The sequence below is a fragment of the Prionailurus bengalensis genome, chromosome B4 (assembly GCF_016509475.1).
Source record: "Prionailurus bengalensis isolate Pbe53 chromosome B4, Fcat_Pben_1.1_paternal_pri, whole genome shotgun sequence".
In the NCBI taxonomy this organism is placed as follows: domain Eukaryota; kingdom Metazoa; phylum Chordata; class Mammalia; order Carnivora; family Felidae; genus Prionailurus; species Prionailurus bengalensis.
In genome coordinates, this window is record NC_057358.1 from 11,495,824 (window position 1) to 11,519,647 (window position 23,824).

The 23,824-nt window shown below is 46.3% G+C and overlaps 1 protein-coding gene across 2 annotated transcripts in view; it reads left to right on the forward strand.

Annotated features, from left to right (window-relative positions):
* The window catches only part of CAMK1D (calcium/calmodulin dependent protein kinase ID), a 435,052-nt gene that overhangs the window by 142,981 nt on the left and 268,247 nt on the right, over positions 1–23,824 (forward strand). For both annotated transcript variants that reach the window (XM_043564752.1, XM_043564753.1), the window contains exon 2: positions 18,512–18,643. In XM_043564752.1, coding sequence (XP_043420687.1) covers positions 18,512–18,643 — 132 coding nt within the window. The remainder of the gene's footprint in view (positions 1–18,511; positions 18,644–23,824) is intronic.

Genomic DNA, 23,824 nt, shown 5'->3' on the forward strand with positions numbered 1-23,824 from the left:
GAATTCAAAGCAGGCTCCAGGCTCCAAACTCCAAACTGTCAGCACAGAGCTGATATGGGGCTTAAACTCATAAACTGTGAGATCATGACCTGAGCTGAAGTCAGATGCTTAACCAACTGAGCCACGCAGGCACCCCTTATCTTTTCCATTTAAAAATTTATACTTTGATCTTTTCTGTTCAAGTACCGTGAAGCTCACAGAGTGAGAGAGAGGGATGGCCAGCTGGTAACCGTGCACACTTGGGAGACCTGGGCTGGTACATTTGTTTAAAAACCAAGTAAAGAAACAAAGTCATTGTAATTGTCCCTGGTGTTTACCCTAAGGAAAGATGCCAGGACTGGAGCACCCTGGAGACTGACAGAGGATCTCTTTAGCTCCTGCCATTTATGAGGGTTGAGATATAGTGATTTTTTTTTTTTTCCTTAGAGAAGAAAGGCAGGCAGCAGTGAGTAGAGAAAGGGGTTCATTTTGCTGCTGCTGGTGAGGTAGATCTGATCTAATGGTGAAAACAATTGGTGTTCCAGTTTCTATTTTTAAGCATACTTTTCAGAAGCATCAAAGTATTTGGCAAAAGAAAAAAAAAGTTAAATCGTTTTAGTGTTCTATTTGTGTGCGTGTGTGGTTTGGATATATTTCCATAGCCTCCTTTGTGGACGGGCATGTGAAATGGCTTTAGCCGTTATGAGGATGAAGTGCCCGTTCCAGAAAGGTACAGACCAGTTGTTAGGCGTCCAGCAGATTAGCGATTCCATGCGGAGTAGCATTGTTATTCTCCACGCGGCCAGCACAGTCCAGAAGACACACACCAGGAGCATGGGCGGCCAAGCCCCTGGGGTGTGAGCCTGTGCCCACAGGGGGTCAGAGGGCGGGCCCGGCGTGTACCTTAGCGGCCCTTACCTGAAGCAGAAGGTGGGGCACCATCTCCACCTTGCACGTGGCCAAACTGAGGCAAAACCAGGGTGAGTTTAAGCAGCTGTGTGACATCACTCAGGCTAGAACGAAGGGCCTTCTCGCCGTCTCGAGGAACTTTGACTAAATCATGATCAATTCTGCTTTTTTATTAGGGAGCATGAGAATATTGTTAAGTTAGCTAGAATGATAGCATCTGTGAAGCCAGTGCCCGCCTTGAGCCTTTGTGCTTTTTTTTTTTAAAGCTCTCACATGGAAGTAAGATGTGTCGCACCATCAGTGGAATGGAGATCTTTCAGGAACAGTACCCCAGACCCCACCCAACCCTTGGCGTGAACCACCGGTGCTAACGCTCTTTGTGGATCTCATGATCCTGCCTCGTCCCTCCTTCACACAGCTGTGGTCCCTTCATGCATGGTTCCCTGGCCTGGAAAAGTCTTCTAGATCTGCCCGTGATCTCTTCCCTGTGCCACTCAGTCCTCAGCAAAGTGCCTACCCCGGCCACCCCCTCCATCAATGCACACTCTGTCTCCCCTGCCCCCCACCCCCACCACTTTATCTTTGTTTCTGGCTCTTACCAACACCTGGCACATGTGTTTGTTTACGGTCTGGCCCCCTCTGGCTGGCGTGGGAGCTTCGTGGGGCAGAATGTGCCTTCCATTGGCCTCCATATCCCCAGGGCCTGGCGTATCACAGGGCTCACTAGTCCTTTGCAGACTGGGCAGCCCGTGCTGTTTACTCCCCTGCCAGCTCGCAGATGTGCGACCTGTTCGCCGAGGCAGCAGCAGCGGGGCCAGGGGACATTGCCACCGTGCCTCACCACCTGCGGGAAGCAGTGCAAGGTGACCGTGCCGCGTATAGCGGTCAGCTCCAGCTTGTAGTTCAGGTTTCTGTGATGGTGGGGTCCACCTTCCCAGGGCCAGAGCTAACTAATGACTGAAGTATGGGTCCTTAATCACTGTCGTCAGCACTTAACGCCGAGCAGGTACACATGTGGCTCCCAGGAAACACATTGGGCTTTAGCAGAGATGTCTGTAGATATGTCCCTGACCCAAAGAAGGGTCTCCAGCTCTTCAATGGGCCAATTTGGGGAGATGTTTCTGGGCAAGCAAGCCTTTTGGAACCCCTCAAATCACCTGCCCTGGGGAATCTCACACACCTCAGAGCAGCGCCCCCCTCAGTAGCGCACTTTCCAGGAAGCAGAGCCGTGGAGTTTGTAATGGGTGCCTTCTGCCTTGCACGGGGAAAGACATGGATGTGATGTGCCAACAGCATGTTTCTCTGCCTCGACGGAAGCAGCCAAGCAGCCTGGGGCCAGGGCTGATGGTGTCTGCAGGGATCAGAGCATTCAGGGCACCCTTCCTATCATCTGAGAATGGCCAGGGCTGGCAGAGGTAGAGCAGACCTTCCATTCATGTCCATCATCTCTGCGATGGGTCATCACTTCCATGGCTGAATCATTGAGAAAAGCTCAAAGGACAGTATCCTCGTGCTTCTGGCCTCCGTTTTGTGTGCAGTGGTATCTCAGGGGATGACCTTTGGGTTTTGTGGGTAGCCACTAGGCAGACTTATTCTCATTTTCATCCAGAAGTAACGTCGTCATCAGCACCTCCCCACAAATTGCTTGGTAGTTTGTGTTGTGTGTGATTGGTGAATAAAGCTGGGTACCAAGGCACAAATGCCTAGGGATGTATGAACTTTTCTTTCAGCTGGGACAGTGATAATGTGATCATGTTTTAGGAAATGGCAGAAATTGTCACTTGTGCTTGAAGATGAAGTTCACTCTATTAATCAGGAAATGGATAATGAGATGTGTGGGCAGTTTAGAAAGAGGAATTAGCAGGTGAGGAAATACAAGGGTCAATCTTGAGTCTATTGTGTTTTTGTACTTTTGAAAAGAATACAAATTATCATGTAGAATTTTGACATAGAAAGGCAATAAAGAGGGGGCCCAGTTTTAAAACACTGAAGAGTAGACTCAGAACACGAACAGAAAGTTCAAACTGAAAATTATTCCAGTGGCCTTTAACAGAGAGTGTGGGCACCTGGAAGTCGGAGGCAAGGGAACCTTCTGTCTTCAGTCCTTGGGATTGAAATGGGCAAACATTGTCAGAAACTTAGAAAGAAGCCAAAGTTATTAGCCAGAGGGTTGTCTGGCTAAGAAAATTTCAGTGAATTTTCCCATCAGAGCCCAGATTGCTGTTGATTTAGTGTGGGTGGGAATTTGGACATTCTTTTTTGGGGGCAAAATATAGCAAAAAAAATCTCTGCACCCTTTGCAATCTTGTTACCTTTTCTCAATTATGAATTAACTATACCTGAAGAGATGGCATTGGCTAAAAATGAAAAAGCATGATTCTGGCAACAGGCCAGGGTTAGAACATCACTTGTTACCTCATTCGTAAAATTTTTAACCTCTTTGAACTGAAGTTTTCTCAGCTATCAAGTAGGCATAATGTTATCATGCAGGATTATTGATAGAATTGGAAAATTATCGGCATATGCTTTTAGAAATAATCTAATAAGGCTTTAGTCTTGCATCTTGACCAAGTTCTCTTTACCACTTTGTTTATGGAACCATCTGTAAACAGTACAGCTCAGTTATGAAAAGATGTGCAAGGCATTTCATTGGTTAGTGTAGGGAGATTCAGCCAATTATGGACTTAATCACTAAGGTAAAAAGAAAGGGAAGGTAATTTTCAAGTTGCAAATGTAGAAAGCATCTGTAGCATAAGCATGAGTATGTTTGCCATAAATGGATTTCTTACATGGCCAAGCCATATCCCTTTGTCAGGGAGGACACTTCTCTGTTTCTGTTCAAACTGATGTAAAAGAACACAGTTGCCTATGACATGTTTGATCAGACCAAGAATACCATATTTTAGTCAGCTCTGTTCCTTTCCCTCTTTTGTTCAAAACCTCATGCCTTGTTACTGCCTGTGGCACTGACACTCTTCCCTCTGATCTCTGCAATGTCCATAGTGTGTCTCCAGCTACCGGTCCGGTGACAGCACTCCATCCAGCTTTCACACCTGGGCTTGAGTCCTCGTCTTTGAGATTTGGACAAGTTGTTGAACCTTGATGAGGTCAGTTTCCTCATCTGTAAAATAGAGATGAATACTATTAATATTGACTTGTATTTGTATTGGATTCTTACTGCTGCTGTAACAAATGGCCACAGATTTTGGTGGACTAAGACTTCATAGTTTTATCTTCCCGTTCCAGTCTGAAGTCCTCCAGTGGGCCTTAGAGGCAAAATAAAGATGTTGGCAGGACTCTGTCCCTTCTAGGACATCTAAGGAGAACCCATTCTTAGCTTTTTTGAAGCTTCTAGAAGTTGCTGGCATGCCTTAGCTCCCGTCCCCTTCTGCGACAACATCTCTCTGACCACTGTTTCCAGCACACCATCTCGTCCGATTCTGTCCTCCTGCCCGCCTCTTGTAAGGACCCTTGCCATTACACTGAGCCACCAGGGTTATCCAGCACAACAGCCCCATTTTGAGACCCTTAATCTAATCACAGCTGCCAAGTCCCTTTTGCCACATAAGCTAACATTCACAGACCCCAGGGATCAGGGTGTGGATAGCCCTAGGGGGCCGTTATTCTAGGTGCTGTGAGCATCAATGGTGCGTTTTGTAGTTTTACACACACATACATAAAGTTTGTTTTTTCACGATGTGCTCTGCACACATACACAAAATATTTCTCTCTCCCCACAATGCCCCCGTGTGTTTAGCATCTGCCCTGTTGAGGGCCTGGCTCTGGGCTATGTTCTGCTTCTGTTCTGTCAACCTGCCTTTCTTGCCTTCCTTTCTTCTCCCCTCATGTTTTTACCTGTTGAAACATACTCGTCCTTCAGAGCCCGTGTCAGCTTCCCCATTCCCTACAAGTGAGTTCCCTGATGTTATGTATCAGTGATCTCTATGAAGAAAAGTCCCTTGACCCCCCCCCCCCCTTTTTCTTGTGAAAAAGCTGTTGAATATCTTCATCGGTGAAGGTATCTGGGCTAATTGGGAACCAGGTACATGAGGCCGATTCGTACCAGGTGTTTTTCCCTATTTAGATATCCAGACATCACAAAGGGTTAAAACTTCACTGTCTAATGGGGTTGTTACTGACATTTCATAGTAGGTGTAGCTAGATGGATCTAGTTAGAGGCTTTCATTAGCTGGACAGTCATTTTGCATAGACGATTATCGATTGTTCTCACCGTCGCTTTTGAAAATTTTCTCTAGTTCATTAAATAACTCTTTACATTTTTTTTCTTTTTTCTTTTTTTTTCATTTTTTTTTCAACGTTTTTATTTATTTCTTTTGGGACAGAGAGAGACAGAGCATGAACGGGGGAGGGGCAGAGAGAGAGGGAGACACAGAATCGGAAACAGGCTCCAGGCTCTGAGCCATCAGCCCAGAGCCCGACGCGGGGCTCGAACTCACGGACCGCGAGATCGTGACCTGGCTGAAGTCTGACGCTTAACCGACTGCGCCACCCAGGCGCCCCTTTACATGTTTTTTTAATGTTTCATTTATTTTTGAGAGAGAGAGAGAGAGAGAGAGAGTACAAGCAGGGGAAGGGCAGAGAGAGAGGGAGACACAGAATCTGAAGCAGGCTCCAGGCTCTGAGCTGTTCAGCACAGAGCCCGACGTGGGGCTCAAATTCACCAACCTCGAGTTCATGACCTGAGCCAAAGTCAGATGCTTAACCAACTGAGCCACCCAGGCGCCCCCATTAAGTAACTTTTAATGGAAAAACAGTGCATGTACATAGTAAAATAGATAATAACTAACTCTCCTCATTCTTAGGCGTCTTGCTGGAGGCAACGGTGTAACTTGTTTCTTGCCTCTTTCCAGAGATTGTGTGTGTGTGTGTCTGTCTTTGTGTGTGTGTTATGCAAATGGGAACACAGTGGGCACTTTGTACCTTCTTTTTTTTTCACCTAACAGTATATCTTGGGGATAATTCTTTATCAGCACACATAAATTTACTTAATTATTTTAAATGGCTGTGTAGTACTCCAGTGTATTTTTAGATTCTAATTTACTTAACCAGTCCCCTATTATAGATAGATATTTTGAATATTTCCAATGTTTTGGTATTTCAAGCTTTTTTTTTTTTTTATAAGATTTTATTTTTAAGTAATCTCTACCAAACGTGGGGCTTGAACTCATGACCCTGAGATCAAATGTCACATGCTCCACTGACTGAACCAGTCAGGTACTCCTCAAGCTTTTGATTTTTTTTTAAATCAGGTTATTGATAGACTTTTTAATTAAAAAAATTATTTTTAATTTATTTTTGACAGAGAGACAGAGCGTGAGCAGGGATGGGGCAGAGAGAGATGGAAACAGAATCTGAAGCAGGCTCCAGGCTCTGAGGTGTCAGCACAGAGCCCGATGCAAGGCTTGAACTCATGAACCTCGAGATCAGGACCTGAGCCGAAGTCAGCCGCTTAACCGACTAAGCCACCCAGAGGCCCTGATAGACTTTTTTTTTTTTTCTTACATAGATATAGCCAAAAGTCCTTTTAATGTAGTAATTACTATACCAATAAGGACTCTTTTTTAATGCGGGATCTTGAAAAACTAATTAGAAAGGATATTGATATGTGAGTTTGGCTGGCATGGAACTTAAAAGACTGTTCCTTTGGGGCACTTGGGTGACTCAGTCGGTTGAGTATCTGATTCGGCTCAAGTCATGAGCTCATGGTTTGTGAGTTCGAGACCCAGGTCGGGCTCTGTGCTGACAGCTCAGAGCCTGGAGCCTGCTTCAGATTCTGTGTCTCCCTCTCTCTCTGCCCTTCCCCCCCCCCCCCCCCCCCCACTCATGCTCACGCGCTCTCTTTGTCTCTCTCTCAAAAATGAACATTTAAAAAAATTTAAAAAAAGGCTTTCCCTTAAGTTACCTGTGGATCCATCTGCCCTTAACCAGAATTAAAATAAGCATAAAATAGTACTTAAAATCAGAGCTTTCCAGAGGGCCCCAGGGAGTAGGAGTGGCCACGTGATGGTGGGCCAGCTGGGGTTATCATAAGCAGCCACCCCAGCTTCACTGTTAAGGTTTTGCCCACCTTTTGATGATGTTGTCCACTGGCCCCTATAAAAGCTATGTGTCTGCTGTTAGGAGGACATGGGATCTTTGTAGCAGTCACAGGAGAAGGAGGACTTGAGTGTCCTCTAGTTTTGGTTTCCTTACTGTAAGGGATGGGAGTGAGGACGAGGACCACCCTGAAGAGCCACTTCGGCATGGAGATGCTTTGTCCCACAGGAGACCTCTGCAGACCACGACGAGATGCACCGCCTGTGAGCACTGCACAGTTAACAGAGAGAGGTGGACAATACGCTGGGAGCGCCACTTTCCTCCAAATCATTACCTTATCGAGGAGCAAGAATTCCTGTCCCCTCAAAGGTCCTTCTCTCTGGACTAAGAATCAAATTTACCTGAGACAAAAGAACAAGGGAAAATAAAAATTCTTTGCACCAAGAAAATGCAATGTAATAGGCAAACATACAGGAAATCCACATACACCTGGGAAAATGAGGGAAAACACCTGGGAAAATGAGGTGTCTGTGTCTCTCTGAGCTAAGGACAAGGGGACAGGGGTCTGGACCTCAGAGGAAAAGAATGCACTTCTCTGGGCGACAAGAGGAGATGTTTGCTAATCCGTTGTTTGCCCTGCCATACAGATGGGTCACTCAGATAAAATTTGTCTCTGTTAGTAATCTTTATTCTGAGAAATGCCTCCAGTTTAGATTTTACCGTGTGGTTAAGGGAGGGACAGAAGTTTCTCTTGAGCCTGCAAGGTGTCAAGTGCCTGTAGCTCACAATAATCCACATGCCAAAGGAGCACATTTTGGGAGGGGTGGGGGCTGTCCAAAACCCCTTCAACCTTTATCATCCAAGTGAAATATACCCTTGCACCAAGTGCATATGCGGCCCGCACGGACACTTTCTGTGCCTTTCAGTGTTAGTAGTTTTTTGGCTGTGGCTATAGGCTTTGTGATTCCAGAAGAACTGAATCTTTTGTCCTGTCCCCGCCTCCCCAAAGCAGGCTTCCTTTAATGCTCCCTGTTGGTGAGCTAAGAAAAAATGACTGGCGTCGTCAGGCTCCACATCCACCTTTCACAAGCGTCTGGAAAAGGGCAGAGATAAAATGTGAGACCCTGTCAGAGAGGTAAAGGCGAAAAAGTTGTGTTCTTGAAGGAAGCAGGCAGCATGCATTCATTTGGAATGTATTTGTCTTCTGCATTGGGATCCGTGAAGCAATTAGCATGAAGATTTAGCTCCGCAGAAAGACCTCAAGGAACCAGAGCTGTGACACGCAGTGACTGTGCTGGCATTTTGATGCCTTCCCCTGTGACGAGCATTGTCACAACGCGAACTGCGCCCGTGGTTTTAGATGCAGGGATGTAGTCAGAATGAGAATTGATCTGGGCAAAAATCACGCCAGTGTTATGAATATTTAAGAACGTTTCGTCACGGTTCTCAAAGCTATTAGGGGAATTTGCTAGTCATTGTGGGATTTACCAAGTGGAAGAGGAAAATGGGATTTTTTTTTTGAGTGAAAAAGAAGGGCTATTTTTAGCAGGAGCCTCCCTATTTGTATGCATAATTTACTAAGGTTAAGGATATGCCTCTAATTTGAACTGGTTGGTGAGACACAGGTACCAATTCATAAGGGCCTAGTTTTTTAAGAAGTAGAATTTTGATACTTTTAGTTTAAGCATTCACATAAACATATGGTTTTCTTTTTTTTTTTTAATGTTTATTTTTGAGAGAGACAGAGCGCAAGTGGGGGAGGGGCAGAGAGAGAGGGAGGCACAGAATCCGAAGCAGGCTGACAGCACAGAGCCCCACGCGGGGCTTGAACTCATGCACCGTGAGATCATGACCCAGGCGGAAGTTGGACACTCAGGGGACTGAACCCCCCAGGTGCCCCAAACATCTGGCTTTCTATGTAATTGCTAAGTAGAGGTTTTAGAAGACACACTTTATTATTATTATTTAATTTTTTTATCTTAGAGAGAGAGAGAGAGAGCGTGAGTGGTGAGGGGGCCACAGGGGGAAAGAGAGAATCTTAAGCAGGCTCCACACTCAGTGTGAAGGCTGACTCGGGGCTCAATCCCTAGGATCATGACCTGAGCAGATACCAAGAATCAGGTGCTCAACTGACTGAGCCACCCAGGAGCTTAGAAGGCACACTTTAATGAGCAGATGTCCTATCTAAGTGGGATACCAATTTTCATACGCATATGTGTTCTTGAAGCCTGTGTGTGAAAACAAAATGTGTTTTTGCTTTGTTTGCTTGTCAGTGGACTGAATCAGCACTACAAAATGTCATCAGTGGTGTGTGAATTAGTGGAGATTGTAGATCAGAGATCAAACTGGAAAGAGTTTCTGCCACTTCTGAAATTGTCTCATTTCTGCCTGGAGAGTTGCTCACACCATCTGACTCCCACTACTGTTTTTATCTGTTTGGGTTCTCTGGGGTCAGTAAGATTATCGTGAGAGTTAGCAGACAGGTTTTCTTACTTTAAGAGTTGATTCTGGTCTGGACCAATAGGTCTAAAAGACATCTGTCTATTTCTTAGATGCTCTGAAGCCAAGGGTCACCACCTTCATTTTTCACTGTGTGGTTTCTTTTCCATTTTTTCCTCCCTTCAGCCTTTAATATTGTCCTGGCCTAACACTGGGGGAAATAGTATGCTTAGTGGAAAAGAACATTTTAATTTATGGCCCAAGGCCTGGGGGTAACGTCTGTCTGCCCAGTCACAGGGCACAGGAATGGTAATGGGCTAGCGGCAACGGTGTTAATACAGTTAATAACACAGTCAATCTGATTTGTATGTCGAATGACTAAAAAGAACAAGAAGGCAATGATCCAATAATAGCTGACTCTAAGCGAATAGGGCAGATCGTTTCAGTGCCATCTGATTATTTCTTGGTCTAATTTGGGATGGATATAATTTTACTGAGCGATTGGTTTAGTGAGCTATCGTGAACCAGAATGACAGCTCTGGAATTCCTGATTCTTATGGAAAATCAGAGGCATCTGTCATTTAATATTTAAAAATTCTTCAACATTTTTATTTATTATTTTTGAGAGACAGAGATAGACAGAGCTCGGGTGGGGGAGGGGCAGAGAGAGAGGGAGACACAGAATCCGAAGCAGGCTCCAGGCTCCGAGCTGTCAGCACAGAGCCCGATGTGGGGCTCGAACTCACGGACCGTGAGACCGTGACCTGAGTCGAAGTCGGATACTTAACCAACTGAGCCAGCCAGGTGCCCCAGGGGCATCTGTCTTTTTAAGGTATCACCAGTTCAGTTGGATGGACGTTGGTAGAACATCTACAGTGTGCAAGTTGCTGTAGGTTGTTGGAGGCTAAATATCTGTTTTGTGATTAAATTGCTGTTGTATGAGAAAATAATTTGTTTTTAAAATATATGCACTTAAAGCAGTCAGCACATGCACTACCCTTTCTAAATACTCTCTGATATTTGTTCTTAACAACTTCATGGTAAAGATCACAAGAAATTGGGAAAGCGGGTGGTGCCTGGGTGGCTCAGTTGGTTTAGTGTCCAGCTTGGGCTCAGGTCACGATCCTGCAGTTCATGAGTTCAAACCCCGGGTCGGGCTTTGTGCTCATGGCTCAGAGCCTGGAGCCTGCTTGGGATTCTGTGTGTGTCTCTCTCTCTGCCCCTCCCCCACTTGTGCTCTGTCTCTCTCTCTCTCTCTTTCAAAAATAAATAAACATTTTTTAACAATTTGGAAAGCAGAATTCATCGAATCTTATTTTTGCTTTTATGGTTAATAACTGGTAGTGAGTAGGTGGGTTAGCCAGCGTAGCTCTGGGCATGGCTGAGCTCTGAGTTCTGGTCCCCCTCATCTGTGCCCTGCCCCTGCCCCCCCCCTCAGTGGATGCCTGAAATTGCAGATAACACTGAACACTACATATAGTATGTTTTTTCTTATACATGCATGCTTACAATGAAGTGTAATTAATAACTCAGGCATGGTAAGAGATTGGTCAACAGTAACAATCAAATAGAGCAGTTTTAACAATATGCCGTAATAAGAGTTGCATGGGTATAGTTTCTCTCAAAATGTCCTCTTGTGCTGTACTCATCCTTCTTGTGAGGACGTGAGATGATTAAACGCCTATCTGATGAGACGAAGCGAGGTGAACACTGTGACAGAGCATGAGGCTACATATTGGCAGGAGGGGACTCATGTGCTTCCAGTACTTGACTGACTGTGGGTAAATGAAACTGCGGAGCTGAAACCAGGGCTAAGACGGTATATAGTAGCAGATCTGGAGGTAAGGTATGGCTTCCTGAGTGGCTCTAGGAATTTCTTTTTAACAACAGGCAGGTAGTTCACAAAACCATTAAATGCTGCATTTTCAGGCCACTCGGGAATGTAAGGAATTCCCAGAGCCCAGGGGAGGGGCGGGGAGGGCTTTATAGCAGACACAGTCTAAGTCCTGGATGGCCCACCCTTACCGCGCGGTGGAGTTCCTTCTCACAGCTGACTAGGTAAAGCAAAAAGAAACGGCCCTCTTCAAAGCCATCATTTATGAAGTTAAAAGCAAAAGTAGTTGTTTAGAATTCTTTAGTCAATATAGAAAATGTGACATTTCCTCAAGTCTTGGAAATTCAGCTAGCAAAACATTGTTTACTTCCTCCTGGGCGCCTGGCTTGCAATCAGAGCGAGCTGCCTCCAGGTGATGAGATTTGATTTTCTTTGAAATGTAGAAGAAAAAGGGGAAGGTTTCAACTTTTGTAATTTGTACAGCTTATCTTCAGGAGCTGAAAATATTTAGCGTTTCAAGAATAATTTTTTGTTTGACCTTTTCAGTAATTGGTCACAGAGATTTAATTTAGATGGAGACTTGGTATGTTTTTCAGAAATGGAATGTTAGCGTTCTTTAAAAATCAAATAAGTATGTTGGGACATCTTGAAAAATGCAGTTTTTAAAACACTGGGATTTTTATTTCTCCCATGAACATGCATTTTCTAAAGTCCTTTCAAACATCTAAAAAATCTGCCCTCTACTCTTTCCTCCCAAATTTGACTTATTTAACCAGGATGAAGGTTTATGGGGAGAAATATCATCTCACAATGTCACTGATTTTATATTTTTAACAGGACAGAGAGTGATCTTGGGATTCTGCAACCGTAGAATATTACTGAAGCACTCTGGCACACAAGTGTGCACTTTTTTTTAATATTAATTTATTCTCAAGTTATTTAGCCTACAGTAGTCTTGGCTTCAGGAGTAGAACCCAGTGGTTCATCCCTTACACATGACACCCAGGGCTCATCCCAACAAGTGCCCTCCTCAATGCCCCTCGCCCACTTAGCCCATCCCCCCACCTGCCTCCCCTCCAGCAACCCTCAGTTTGTTCTCTGGATTTAAGAGTCTCTCATGGTTTGCCTGCCTCTCTGTTTTTATCTTACTTTTCCTTCCCTTCCCTTGTGTTCATCTGTTGTGTTTTTTAAACTCCACATATGAGAGTGAAATCATATGGTATCTTGTCTGTCTCTGACTGACTTATGTCACTTAGCATAATACCCTCCAGTTCCATCCACATTGTTGCATATGATGAGATTTCATTCTTTTTCATCACCGAGTAATACTCCATTGTGTGTGTGTGTGTGTGTGTGTGTGTGTGTGTGTGTGTGTGTGTGTACCACATCTTCTTAATCCATTCATCAGTTGTTGGGCATTTGCACCCTTTCCATAATTTGGCTTATTGTTGATAGTGCTGCTTTATATAAACATTGGGGCTTTAAAATGTATCGGGAAAGTCTCAAAGAATTTTTATGCTTTGAGAGAAAGCTTTGAGGTTCTTTCTGCATAGACTTGCATACAAATGTGGAGGAATGCGTTATGAAGGAGGAAAGGGACTGTATTACTTCCCTCAACACGGAGAGGAAGGTCAGTAGAGTGTATCATTTATCTTGGGTGTCTATGGCACAGGGGAAATGTAGAAAGCTAGATGGGGACACAGACTAGAGCCTCAGATCGTCCAAACTGATGATCCAGTTTGGTGCTGGTATTGCTAGGGATGGAGACACAGGAAAGTGTGGCTTGGGACACCTGCTGTCACGTGGGAAAGTACATGAAGGCCCCAGTGGCATGTGTAAGTGGGATAATGCAGGTGTAAGCCAAATGTACAAGTCTCAGAATGAGGGCCTTCGGGTGGGGAGGCAACTGAGAAAGCCTCCAAAGAGAGGGAAATATACGAGCTGGGTCCTTTAAAACGTATGTGGAATTTCGCCAAGCAGAAAGAAAAAGGAATGATGTCCGAGGAAGTGGAGAAGTGGGCAGGACTTGAAGCAAGGTCAGTGGTCTGAAAGGGCATGGGAGTGTTTGGGAAGCTGCCAGTTGACTGATGTGGTGTGGGAGTAGGGGTGATGTGTGTATAGCGGGGCGTGTTTGTGTTGGCGAAGGTGGCTCTAGAGTAGATGAGCCCGCAAAGCTAGGGTCAAGTTGAGAAGAGCTTTGAGCGCCGTCGATAACTTGCAGAGGAGGTGAAACTTTACCTTCTAGACACAAAACCTCAGAGTTTTAGGTAGGGCAGCAACATAATCTTTGCTTTAGAAAAGTAATGCCAGTAGCAGGTTGGAGAAAGCAGCTGGGGGCAGAGGGGCCAGGAGAGGGTCCTGGAAGTAGTCCAGAGTGAAATAACCCGAACTTGAACCCGGGCAGTGGTGCAGGGATAGAAGAACAGACAGGGATCTTGAACGAGAGATGGACGAGTGAAACAGGTTTCTTGGCTGCATTGTTGAAATGCAGACATTCATTCATATCTCATTGGTAGAAATGAGAGACAGCACCCAGGAAGAAGTTTTGGGACGAAGATACTGTTCTGTAATTTTGGTGATGCTGCTCTCGAGAGGCTGGTTGGGAGATTGAGCTAGAAAGCTCTCGTAGACAGCTGGAAAGATGAGATTTGCACATGAGTGAGATTAAAATTTAGATAAAGGTTAGGGGGCCATGTGGAAACAGGTGGTGGAAACTGGAAATAACAGATTTTCCAAGGGGAAGGGATGGAGTAGGATGAAGGGAGATTGGAGATGCAGCCTGGGGGTGCACTAACCTTTGATAGGAGGAGGAGGAGGAAGAGGAGGAGGAGGGAAGAACTGTGTTGTAGAACCCAGAAGAAGTGAGTTTTAGGAAGGAGGCCACACAGGAAACTGCTAGGATGAACAGCAAGAGGAAGCATTGGACTGAGCTTTTGGGAGACCCCCTCCCTCCTCAGGGGGCCCAGACCACCTGATCCCAGGCAGGCGGTGGGGGTTGGGGGTTGGGGAGGCAGACTGCAGAGAGCATGGGGTCCTGGGTGCCAGGCAGGAGCAGGCCACCGCACAGACTGCCATTTCAAGACGCAGGTGCGCTCAGTCTGGCTGGAAGTCTCTACTGTTCAGTTAAAAAAAATTTTTTTTGAATGTTTATTTTTGAGAGAGAGAGGGAGACAGAGTATGAGTGGGGGGGAGGGGCAGAGAGAGAAGGAGACACAGAATCCGAAGCAGGCTCCAGGCTCCCAGCCATCAGCACAGAGTTGGATGCTGGGCTTGAACTCGTCGACCGCGAGATCATGACCTGAGCCGAAGTCGGAAGCTCAACCGACTGAGCCACCCAGGCACCCCAACCACCGTTCAGTTTTAAATGTGTTGTGCTTGTATTTCACAGCTGATGGAGTACAGCCTCCTCTGACCTCTCTGTATTTTTAAAACTCCGTAACTCTCTGTCCCTGCTTGTGTTCCTAGGAATTTATTTCATTGGGTTGCCTGAAGCCTTTATGGACTCAGATCATTTTTCTTGCTGACTTCCTTCCTGCCACGGGCCCCCTCCCAGCCTGCCTCCCTTTTCTCTCCTCGCCCCCCCCCCCCAACCCCCACCCCAGCCCAGACACACGCATTACTTTGTTATGTAATTACATTGCAAGTGCCCAGACTCTTCATTCATGTGTTTCTGCTTCTGGTGTTTTTAATTAGCTTTCCTGCAATGGGGTAAGTGTCTTCAAGTGATTTCTGTTTATTGCAGGAACAGTAACAATGTATGCTAATCATATATCCCCTAGGAAGACCAGAGAGCTTTGTCTGTGGAAGGAGGTAAACGCGCATTGTTGGGCTAAATGAGGAAGTGAGGTGGGGATTTGCACTCTCAGGGAAGGATGGCAGCTCATGCTGAGGCAGGGTGACCCTCCGTGGTGTCATCCTCCCTGCCTGAGAGGCAGGCTCCTTCTGCCAGCAGCACACAGTGGCCCAGCAGAGTGTATGGAAAAGCACCTCAGAGGGTTACAGGTAACTAACTCCCTGTACGCTTTTTGGGATGCTGTAAGAATTGGATTAGTTGACAGGCGCCAAAGCGCTTTGTGTCACATGGTACCCAACACCCGTAGTTACTCATTTCTTTTTCCTTGAGGAGGTAACGAGAGAAAAGATTTATCATGTTTTTTTCAGTGCATCCATCCCCAGGTAATGCCATTGAGTAGAACTGGGCAGACTTTTTATTTTTTTCTTGCGGTGAAACAGAACATGAAATGTATCACATTAGCCATTTTTAAGTGTGAGGTTCAGTGGCATTAAGACAATTCACATTGTTATGTAACCATCACCACCATCCATCTCCAGACATCTTTTGTCTTCCCAAATAGAAACTTTGTCCCCATTGAACACTGACTCCCCGTTCTCTGCTTCCCCAAATCTGGCAACCTCCGTTCCACTTTCTGGGTATGAATTTGACTAGCCTAGGTACTTTGTGTAAGTGGAATCATATGATGCTTGTCCTTTAGATTCTGGCCTATTTCGTTTAGTATAATGTCTTCAGGGTTCATCCATGTTGTAGCAGGTGTCAGAATTCCATTCTTTTTTTGTGGCTGAATAATAGTCCACTGCACGGACAGATCACATTTTGTTTATCCATTCATCCACTGATGCATATCTGGGTCATTTCCACCCTTCGGCTGTTGTGAATAATGTGGCAATGAACATGGGTGTACAAATATCTGAGTCCCTGCTATTGATTCTTTTGGTAGCATGCCCAGAAATGGGATTGCAGACTGCGTTTCAGCCTGAGAGAGTAGGACCGTAACCTTGCCTTTTGTGATTCTACTTGTTAACTGTTGATGGAGATGTCTGGAGTCTTGGGGGCATCCTTGGCCATCAGGGGCCTGCCTTGTCCCCTTTCACAGGTGACTTGTGGTCAAGCCCCAGCTGCTTAGCCTGTGAAGCCCCTTACATATCTATGTCCCACTGTCCTGCCCTCACTCAGGGTCACAGATAGTCCATCCCTCCTGAAGTCAGGGACGAAGGCAGAGAGCCCTCGATCCAGGAGTGCCAGTGCCTCACCTTGACCTCAGTGTCTTGCAGCAGCCCACCAGTACTGGCTCTGATGGAGGACCTAGTTCCCTCCCTCTTCTGTCATGGCCCCAGGGGTCAATTCACACAGAAACCTCACTTCTCACTCTGTTTTCCAGGCAGAGAACTGTCCATGGAATAAGGAGGTGCTTACTCTTCTGAGCGCTTGATAGCTACCCAAGCCGAATCCCTCCTCTGTGTTGGGCATAGTCTGTTACTCTTGGTGCAGATTCTGAAGAGGAGGGAGTGTGGTGGGTGCAGAGTGGGGCAGGGGGCAGCGGGGAAGTCTAACAGGTCTGGCAGTGGTCACTGCTGCTAAAGGGCTTCTCCCCCTTGTGGAAAATGGACCTGGTAAGTTCAACAAACTCAGGAGAGGAACCACTGTGGTGTCATCAGCATCAGGGACCTAAGTGGCAAATAGGGAAACTGAAAACAAATGCATGGACTCCCCAGTAGAAAGTCACCCATCGTGCCAGACTCCTCATCTTCCCTCACTGATTCTTCTTATCTGTAACATCGTCCTTGTTCCACCTCCTGGAGGATAGCAGAAGGGACCATATACGTGATTGTGCATGGTTCCTTCCACCTGAGAACACTTGTTGTGCGGTGAATCCGTGTCAGTCTGTCCCCGGGACAGAGGTGAGAAGAAGAGACAGCCGGGTTCGGGGGATCCCCTAAAGTTGCCAAGAATTGGTTTCCGTAGGCGGAATCCGTTGGCAGTGACCAAGCGCCGCTGGGAACGTCTGATTCCATTAATCACTCTGTGATCAATCTGTTGTGGGTTTTTTTGTGTTTCTATTTCATAATCGTAGTTCTAGTTGATTCTGGAAGGTTTCTGTCGATGCGAGGCATGTGGTGCTGTGAGGGAAAATCCTACTCGATGTGTGGATTTGGGCAGAAGATCTTGGTTCTGACATTTTTCCTTTGGTTCTTTGGTAGAACCCCCAGCCTCTCCCCCTTGGGTTTATAGAATTCTATAGATATATATTTATCTCAAGTTTATGTTCCAGAAGGAACACTGTCTGAAGACTCACAATTTACTGTGCTAAGTAGAGTGAATTCTTCTCCCCGGAAGGGACTTTAAAACTATATATTTGTATTTCCTTTGGTCTGTGGATGGATGTGTGTCCCTGTCAGATGGGTAAGCAGAGGGAGAGGAAAGTCTGAAATTCTTGCTTAAGCATCTTTTGATGTTGACTGAAGAACAGACCCTCAGGCTCTGGTATTGGGTTGATATTGGTCCTTCTAGTGGTTTCTTTTCATGTAGGAGCGTTTGTCTCTAATTATAACTGTGTAGAAGCCATGTGTAGTGTCCCTCTGAAGGAAAAAGAGTTGGTCCTTGACAAGTCTAGAGAGAGAGAGTGACTCAGTGGACAGTGGTTTCTCCATGGCCCGTGTGCACAGGGCCCAAGTTACTGAGTCCTCGAGTGGGTAATGGCCGAACCTATTCCTGTTTGAGCCCTTAGGGAAGTTCTGCCCCCCAGCCCGAGTATGGTACCTAGGGTGGGTGACATGGTGGCCACTGAGGTGCTGGCTCTGGGGCTCGATGACCACAGAGCCTCCTCGGAGAAATGAGCTCTCCAACCCCGAATGTCCTTTGCTGCTCTGCCTTTGCAGAGTTCAGTTTACATTTTCAGGCAGAAAAGTCTCCCCCACTCAGGGCATCGTGTGTGCTTTTGTTTGTTTGTTTAAAAAAAAAATAAGCCGCTTATTGAAAACTTGTGTGTTTTTGCCAATTAATTAACCCCATGTCAATACCACGCGTTGTACCAGCTCATACTTCAATGATATCCTTACCTGTCTCTAAGAATTAATTAATGTTTGCAGTGTGCTCTGAAATTTTCTTGGGATGGAAGGACCTGTGAGGAAGCTAGAAATTTTGGCACTACTTTGTCATTTACTTGGGTGTGGGGGCTGGCAAGGGGATGGGCATGCTCTTTCTCCACAGGAGCCATTCCGGGAGCGTCCCTGTTCACTCAAAGGCCACTGCTGCAGTGTTCTGTGGGGTGGCAGGTGGCACTGGGCGGTGGCCAAACCCACGTGGACATCCACATGTCCCATTGCACGAAGGTACTTGTTTGCATCAAGAAGTCCAGTAGGGAGCTATGTGCGCTAAAAAAAGTAACAGTAATGCGGACGATTGTTGTTATTATTCCTTAGACCTTGGTAGTGGGATCGGAGGAGCCACAACTTCCTGCGTCTAAGCCGCTTCCTTTTCTCCCTCTTTGTTCACAGCGGGGCGTTTTCTGAAGTGGTCTTAGCCGAAGAGAAGGCGAGTGGCAGGCTCTTTGCGGTGAAGTGCATCCCGAAGAAGGCGCTGAAAGGCAAGGAGAGCAGCATAGAGAACGAGATAGCAGTTCTGAGAAAGTAAGTGACCCGGGTGGGGGCACTGCCTCCTTCTCCAGACACCTTTGGGTTGTTGGGTCCCAATCCAGGGGAAGGAGCTGCAGCCAGGAGCTAGTTGCTCAGCCGCGGTCAAAGAGGGTGATCCGAGCGCTGGAGGGGGTGGGCTGTGTTAACGATGACTGATGTTCTTACGTTGCATTCAGAGCATTTTGCATATGCAGTAAAATCCTGATTTGCGAGTATAATTTGTTCCAGAAATATGCTTGCAACCCAAAGCCCTTGTATACCAAAGTGAATTTCAAGAACCATTGGCTCAGTCGTGATCATGTGACGTTCAGCGTCACATACGACTCATGTTGCAAGACATTGCTTGTTTATCAAGTTAAAATTTATTAGAAATGTTTGCTCGTCTTGCGGAACACTCACAGAACAAGCTACTCACAATCCAAGGCATTTCATATATATATATATAATATATATAATCTCACAGCTTTTGTGGCAGTCATTGGAGCTACTCTTTCCAAAGAACAGCAGTCAGGTGGACTTGGTTTTGAACACACCCTAGCTGGGCGACTGTGGGCTGGTCCCTGAACTCTGAGCCCTTCTCCATGAACTGGAATTAATGATCTCTCCCTCACAGGGGTCCTCGGGAGTAGGTGAGATGGTGCCTAACAAGTGTTTATAAAGTGCTTTCAACGGCACCTGCTACGTTGTGAGTGCTTAGCACAGGGTAGCCACCTGCTGCTCGTATTGTTATCATTTCTTTTCTTTTACAAGAAGGAGATGGAGCTCAGAGTAGAGTCACTTGTCCCACACCTTGTGGCTCCTCTGTGGCAGAGCCTGGAGAGCTAACTCCATTCACCAGGGTTATTCCACGCTCTTTAATGGGTCTTCTGCTTCCTGCCACACACACATGGTGCATGGCCCCCAGCCCATCCCACAGAGTGCACTGCTCAAGTGCTTCACCTCTTCATTGGGTTTTATTTTTGCTCCCATGTGTAATAGAACCAAAATCTTGCCTCTAGCATAGTAGCATACACAAAGCCAAAACACTGTGGCTGGATCCACCCAGATGCCTGTGTCTTTTGCTGCCCAGTCAGCTGCTCACATCACTGTGATCATGCTGCTGCCCTGAGTCTCACAGGTTTGGGGGAACAAACCCCTATATGGTACCTGCTTTTGCATGTTTGGAGTGTATCTGAGCATTACGCTATGAAGTTTTTAAGAGCTTCTATTAATGAAGGATGTTGGAAATATCCTTGAAATTTTTGGGGTTTGGAATCCACACACAGCAAGAATTCACGTACAGATAAGCAAAGGGGAATGGGAACACGCCTTATAGGGCATCAAAACAATATCTTACATACTCACATTCTTCCAGTGTAACCCACCTCTCCCACTTGTCTCCCTGGGACCAGTAGTGTCTGTTGAATGATGCTGTGTTGCCATCAGTGTGAACCCAGGGCCACCAAAGTGGTCAGGATGGTCTGTCCTGTTCCGCAGCATGTGTGATATGTGTTCCAGAACAAATAGGTCTCGACGGCTTTTCAGTGTAAGGGTTTTTGCTTATTTGTTTGGTTGTTTGGTTGGTTTCTAGGTTCTCTGGATTGTCTGTTAGGGACCCAAAGAGTTTCAGATTGTCCTGTGGAGGATTGCATGAAACGAGTCTATGGAAGAGAATTTGGGAAAACAAATTACTTTAAGTACATTAGCATCGAGCAGGAAAGCACTATGTTAATGAAACATTTATTTAAATTGCTTATCTTCCAATATGAAATCAGCACTTGGGGGAGAGGGTATTTGCAGCCACGTCGCGAATATATGACATGTTAGGTAGAATTCTGGGTGGGCCCAGAGCCTTCCAGAGCCTCCACCGGGGCCCAGGGGCTGCCACTGCTGAATTGAGAATGGCACCTTTATTTTCAGGTAACTCCCTCATAGGCTTAGAAGCCACACAACCAGGGAAGTCAGTTTTTATTCTCAGGGTTATTCTGCATCTACACGGGCAAGGGACCCACAGATACAGACATCACGAACCAGTCTTGGTTTACACCACGATCATTCTACTTTAATTAATGTCTCAACCCTGAGCCTGAGTCAGTAATCACTTCTAGAGAGAGGGCATTGAGAAGCAGGGAGGGCAGGGACTTGGAGGGATTCGTTTCGATCGTTTCTCACTCCCAGCTGTTGGGGGGCCTTGAAGTGTGATTCTTCTTTGAAGAACAAAGAACAGAGAAATGATTCCTCAGGGGATAAGAAGGTTCTGTATCTCCTGTACTGATGTAGTTTTGGTCTTCTGCAGATGATTTGCAAGTGAAATAAGAGGCAGTTCCATATCAGAAGCAGCCAGACTGCAAGTACGCGAGTGGTCAGGAAAATAGTTCTGGAGCCGTTAGAATGTGATCGTTGAAACATGCACACATTTAACCAATATTTATTAAAGTCCTACGCACCAGGTGGCACTGCTAGGCACCGAGGTTGAAGAGATAAGAGATAGTTTCTGCCTTCTTTGTGTTCCTGAGTAAGTGTGATCATGTTGTAGATACCGTGAGAGAAGACTGGCCAGAGGCTTAAGGCTAGGGCTGTCTGGTGCTTCCTTCGGGGTGGGGTGTGAGCAGACGTTTCCTGGAGGAGGTGGGTTCACACAATGAGTATATTCTGGGGTGTTGCAGAGAGGCAGGGGGATATTCTGACCAGGAGGAGCCACCCCATCAGACGGGAGGCAGGCTAGTGTGCTGGGAACGGCACGTAGCTCATCTGACCAGGGCAGAGGGTTCAAGGTGAGGCATGGGGACATGGGGTTGGAGAGGTTGGACTGTAGGGGATCACATTCCCTGCTTTGGACTTGGAACATCATTCCATAGTCGATGGAATAGCCACTGAAGGGTTTTAATGCAAGAACAACGTGATCAGGATTGTTTCATTAAGATTATTGTGGTGGAACATTGGATAGATTGGACGCGGGGGGGCCTCAATGCACCGGGGCAGTGTCATCAGAGGAGTCTGGGAAGCAACACATTGAAACAGGAGCTGTGAGCCAGGATGGAAGAGACAGAGATGCGGGTGTGCACAGAATGGAATCTCCAGGACATAGGGATTTGGAAGACGTGGAGAGAGGGTTGAGAGGAGATAGGGTTGTAGGATAACTACCACGTTTCTGATTGGATAGCTGGGGTGGATAGGAGCTCCTTAACTGAGATCAGAAATGCAAGCAGGTTGCCTGGGTAGCTTATTGAGTTAAGCATCGGACTTCAGCTCGGATCATGATCTCACGGCTGGTGGGTTTGAGTCCCATGTCAGGCTCTGTGCTGACAGCTGGGAACCTGGAGCCTGCTTCGGATTCTGTGTCTCCCTCTCTCTCTGCCCCTCCCCTGCTTGCACTCTGTCTCTCTTTCAAAAACAAAATAAACATTAAAAAAAAAATTTTTTTTTAAAAGAAAGAAATGCAAGCCCTGGAGGGCAGGTGGTGAGTTCTGATTTAGACTCACTGAGTTTGAGGGTCTTGGGATGGCCAGTTGACCAGCCAGTCTGGAACATGGTTGTGATCTGGGCTTGGTGGATGTTAAAGTTTTCTGAAATGACGTAGAACAAAAAATCTTTTGGTACTTTCTACAGCTATATCACTGTAGATGGGGTCCCAAGGAGACCTACTTTATGCCCACTTCTGCTCTGTACACTAGTCATTTGTGTGTTTCTGTGCCATTTTTGATCTAAGCAGGCCCATCTGAGAGATGGCTTGTGCTCTTATGGGCTGTGAGCTTATGCAGGGTGAGAGATTTATGTATTTCATTGAATCAAAGTAATGTAGCTAATTTATCCTTAAGGATGTCTTTATACTTGCTCTGAAAGTGGTTCTAAAATGAATTTTCTACTTGATAAATAGATATTAAAACAGGCTCAAAAGGAATAAAAAATGACTAACATCACAGTAGACAGTTGCCGTGTAGCAGAGAACTCCTGGTCGCATCTGGCATTTAAGAGGCAGAGTCTATATGATCCTGCATGAGTTTCTCCAGCAGAATGGTTGGTTTTATAGTCTCAGGAATGGAGTGTTTTATGCCTTATGGAATATCACGTTCTTAATGTTCCATCCCCTGATTGGATTATAGAGCTTATAGTTTTTATGGTGTTATTTACTTCGAGGGCAGGCATTACCCAAATCGAATTTCAAGAACCCCCTGTGCATTTTTGGAGAGGCAGAAAGGCATATATAGGAGTGTGCATTTAAATGCAAGATGAGGAGAGAAGGAGAAACATGAAGCTGGAAAATGGAGACAAGAGAAGCAAAACAAATGTATCTAGAAGATCCCTTTCCTAATAGGTGGGGGAACCGAGGCTCAGCCTGGTTTAGAGGCACCGTGTGAATGAGGCGTGGCACCAGAGTTCACCGTGCTGTTCCCAAGGATACTCTGCAGCTGCAGAGATCGTCTTGCTGAGGGGAGGGATCTGGGGAGGACCTGCTTTGAAATTGGATATTCTCCATCTGGGTGCATTGGAGAGTCCTAGCTGAGCGTCTCCATTGTTTTCTCCCTAAATCAGTGATCTTCTACCCTGGGTGCAGGTTAAAATCACCTGGGATGCTTTTCTGAACATCCTGATGCCCAGGCCCCATCCTAGACCGAGTGTGTTGGAGGTTATGGTGGGGTACCTCCCCTGCTCCCACCTCATGATTCAAACACACCAACTTCTCTGTGTTGAGAAGAGCTGTTTAGGGTCCTTGCCTCCTAGTCTCCCCGCCCAGGGGATGGGAACGCCCTTCTGTGTTCAGGAGTGTGGAAAGATGTGCACGCACAAACCTGCCAGGCAGTTTCCTTGAGGCGAGAGGTTTCACTTTAGGACGGCGCTCAACTGTGGTCCCTTTCAAAGAGCCGGGTTTCATTGTAAGCCAGGGGAATTGACATGAGCCTGCCATCCCATTAGTGGGGAGGCCAGCTATTGGCCACTGGCTGGGTGCAAGAGGTGAGCCTAGCTCTTTCAGGGTGGCAGAAGGAAGAGGGACAGTTACTGGCCATTCCTGCCCTGAAGAGGCTGGCGTAGGAGTTGGTCAGGTGGGCACAACTCAGCAACAGGTGTGTATGGGAAGGGGATGGGGGCTGCTAAAGGTGGCAGATGCCAAAACCTAGGAGCCCCTGTGGCCAAGGTCAGGGTGGATTGCCGGAAGCATGGCGGGGCTGGGCCTTCTGGAGAGAGAGTGAGTCAACA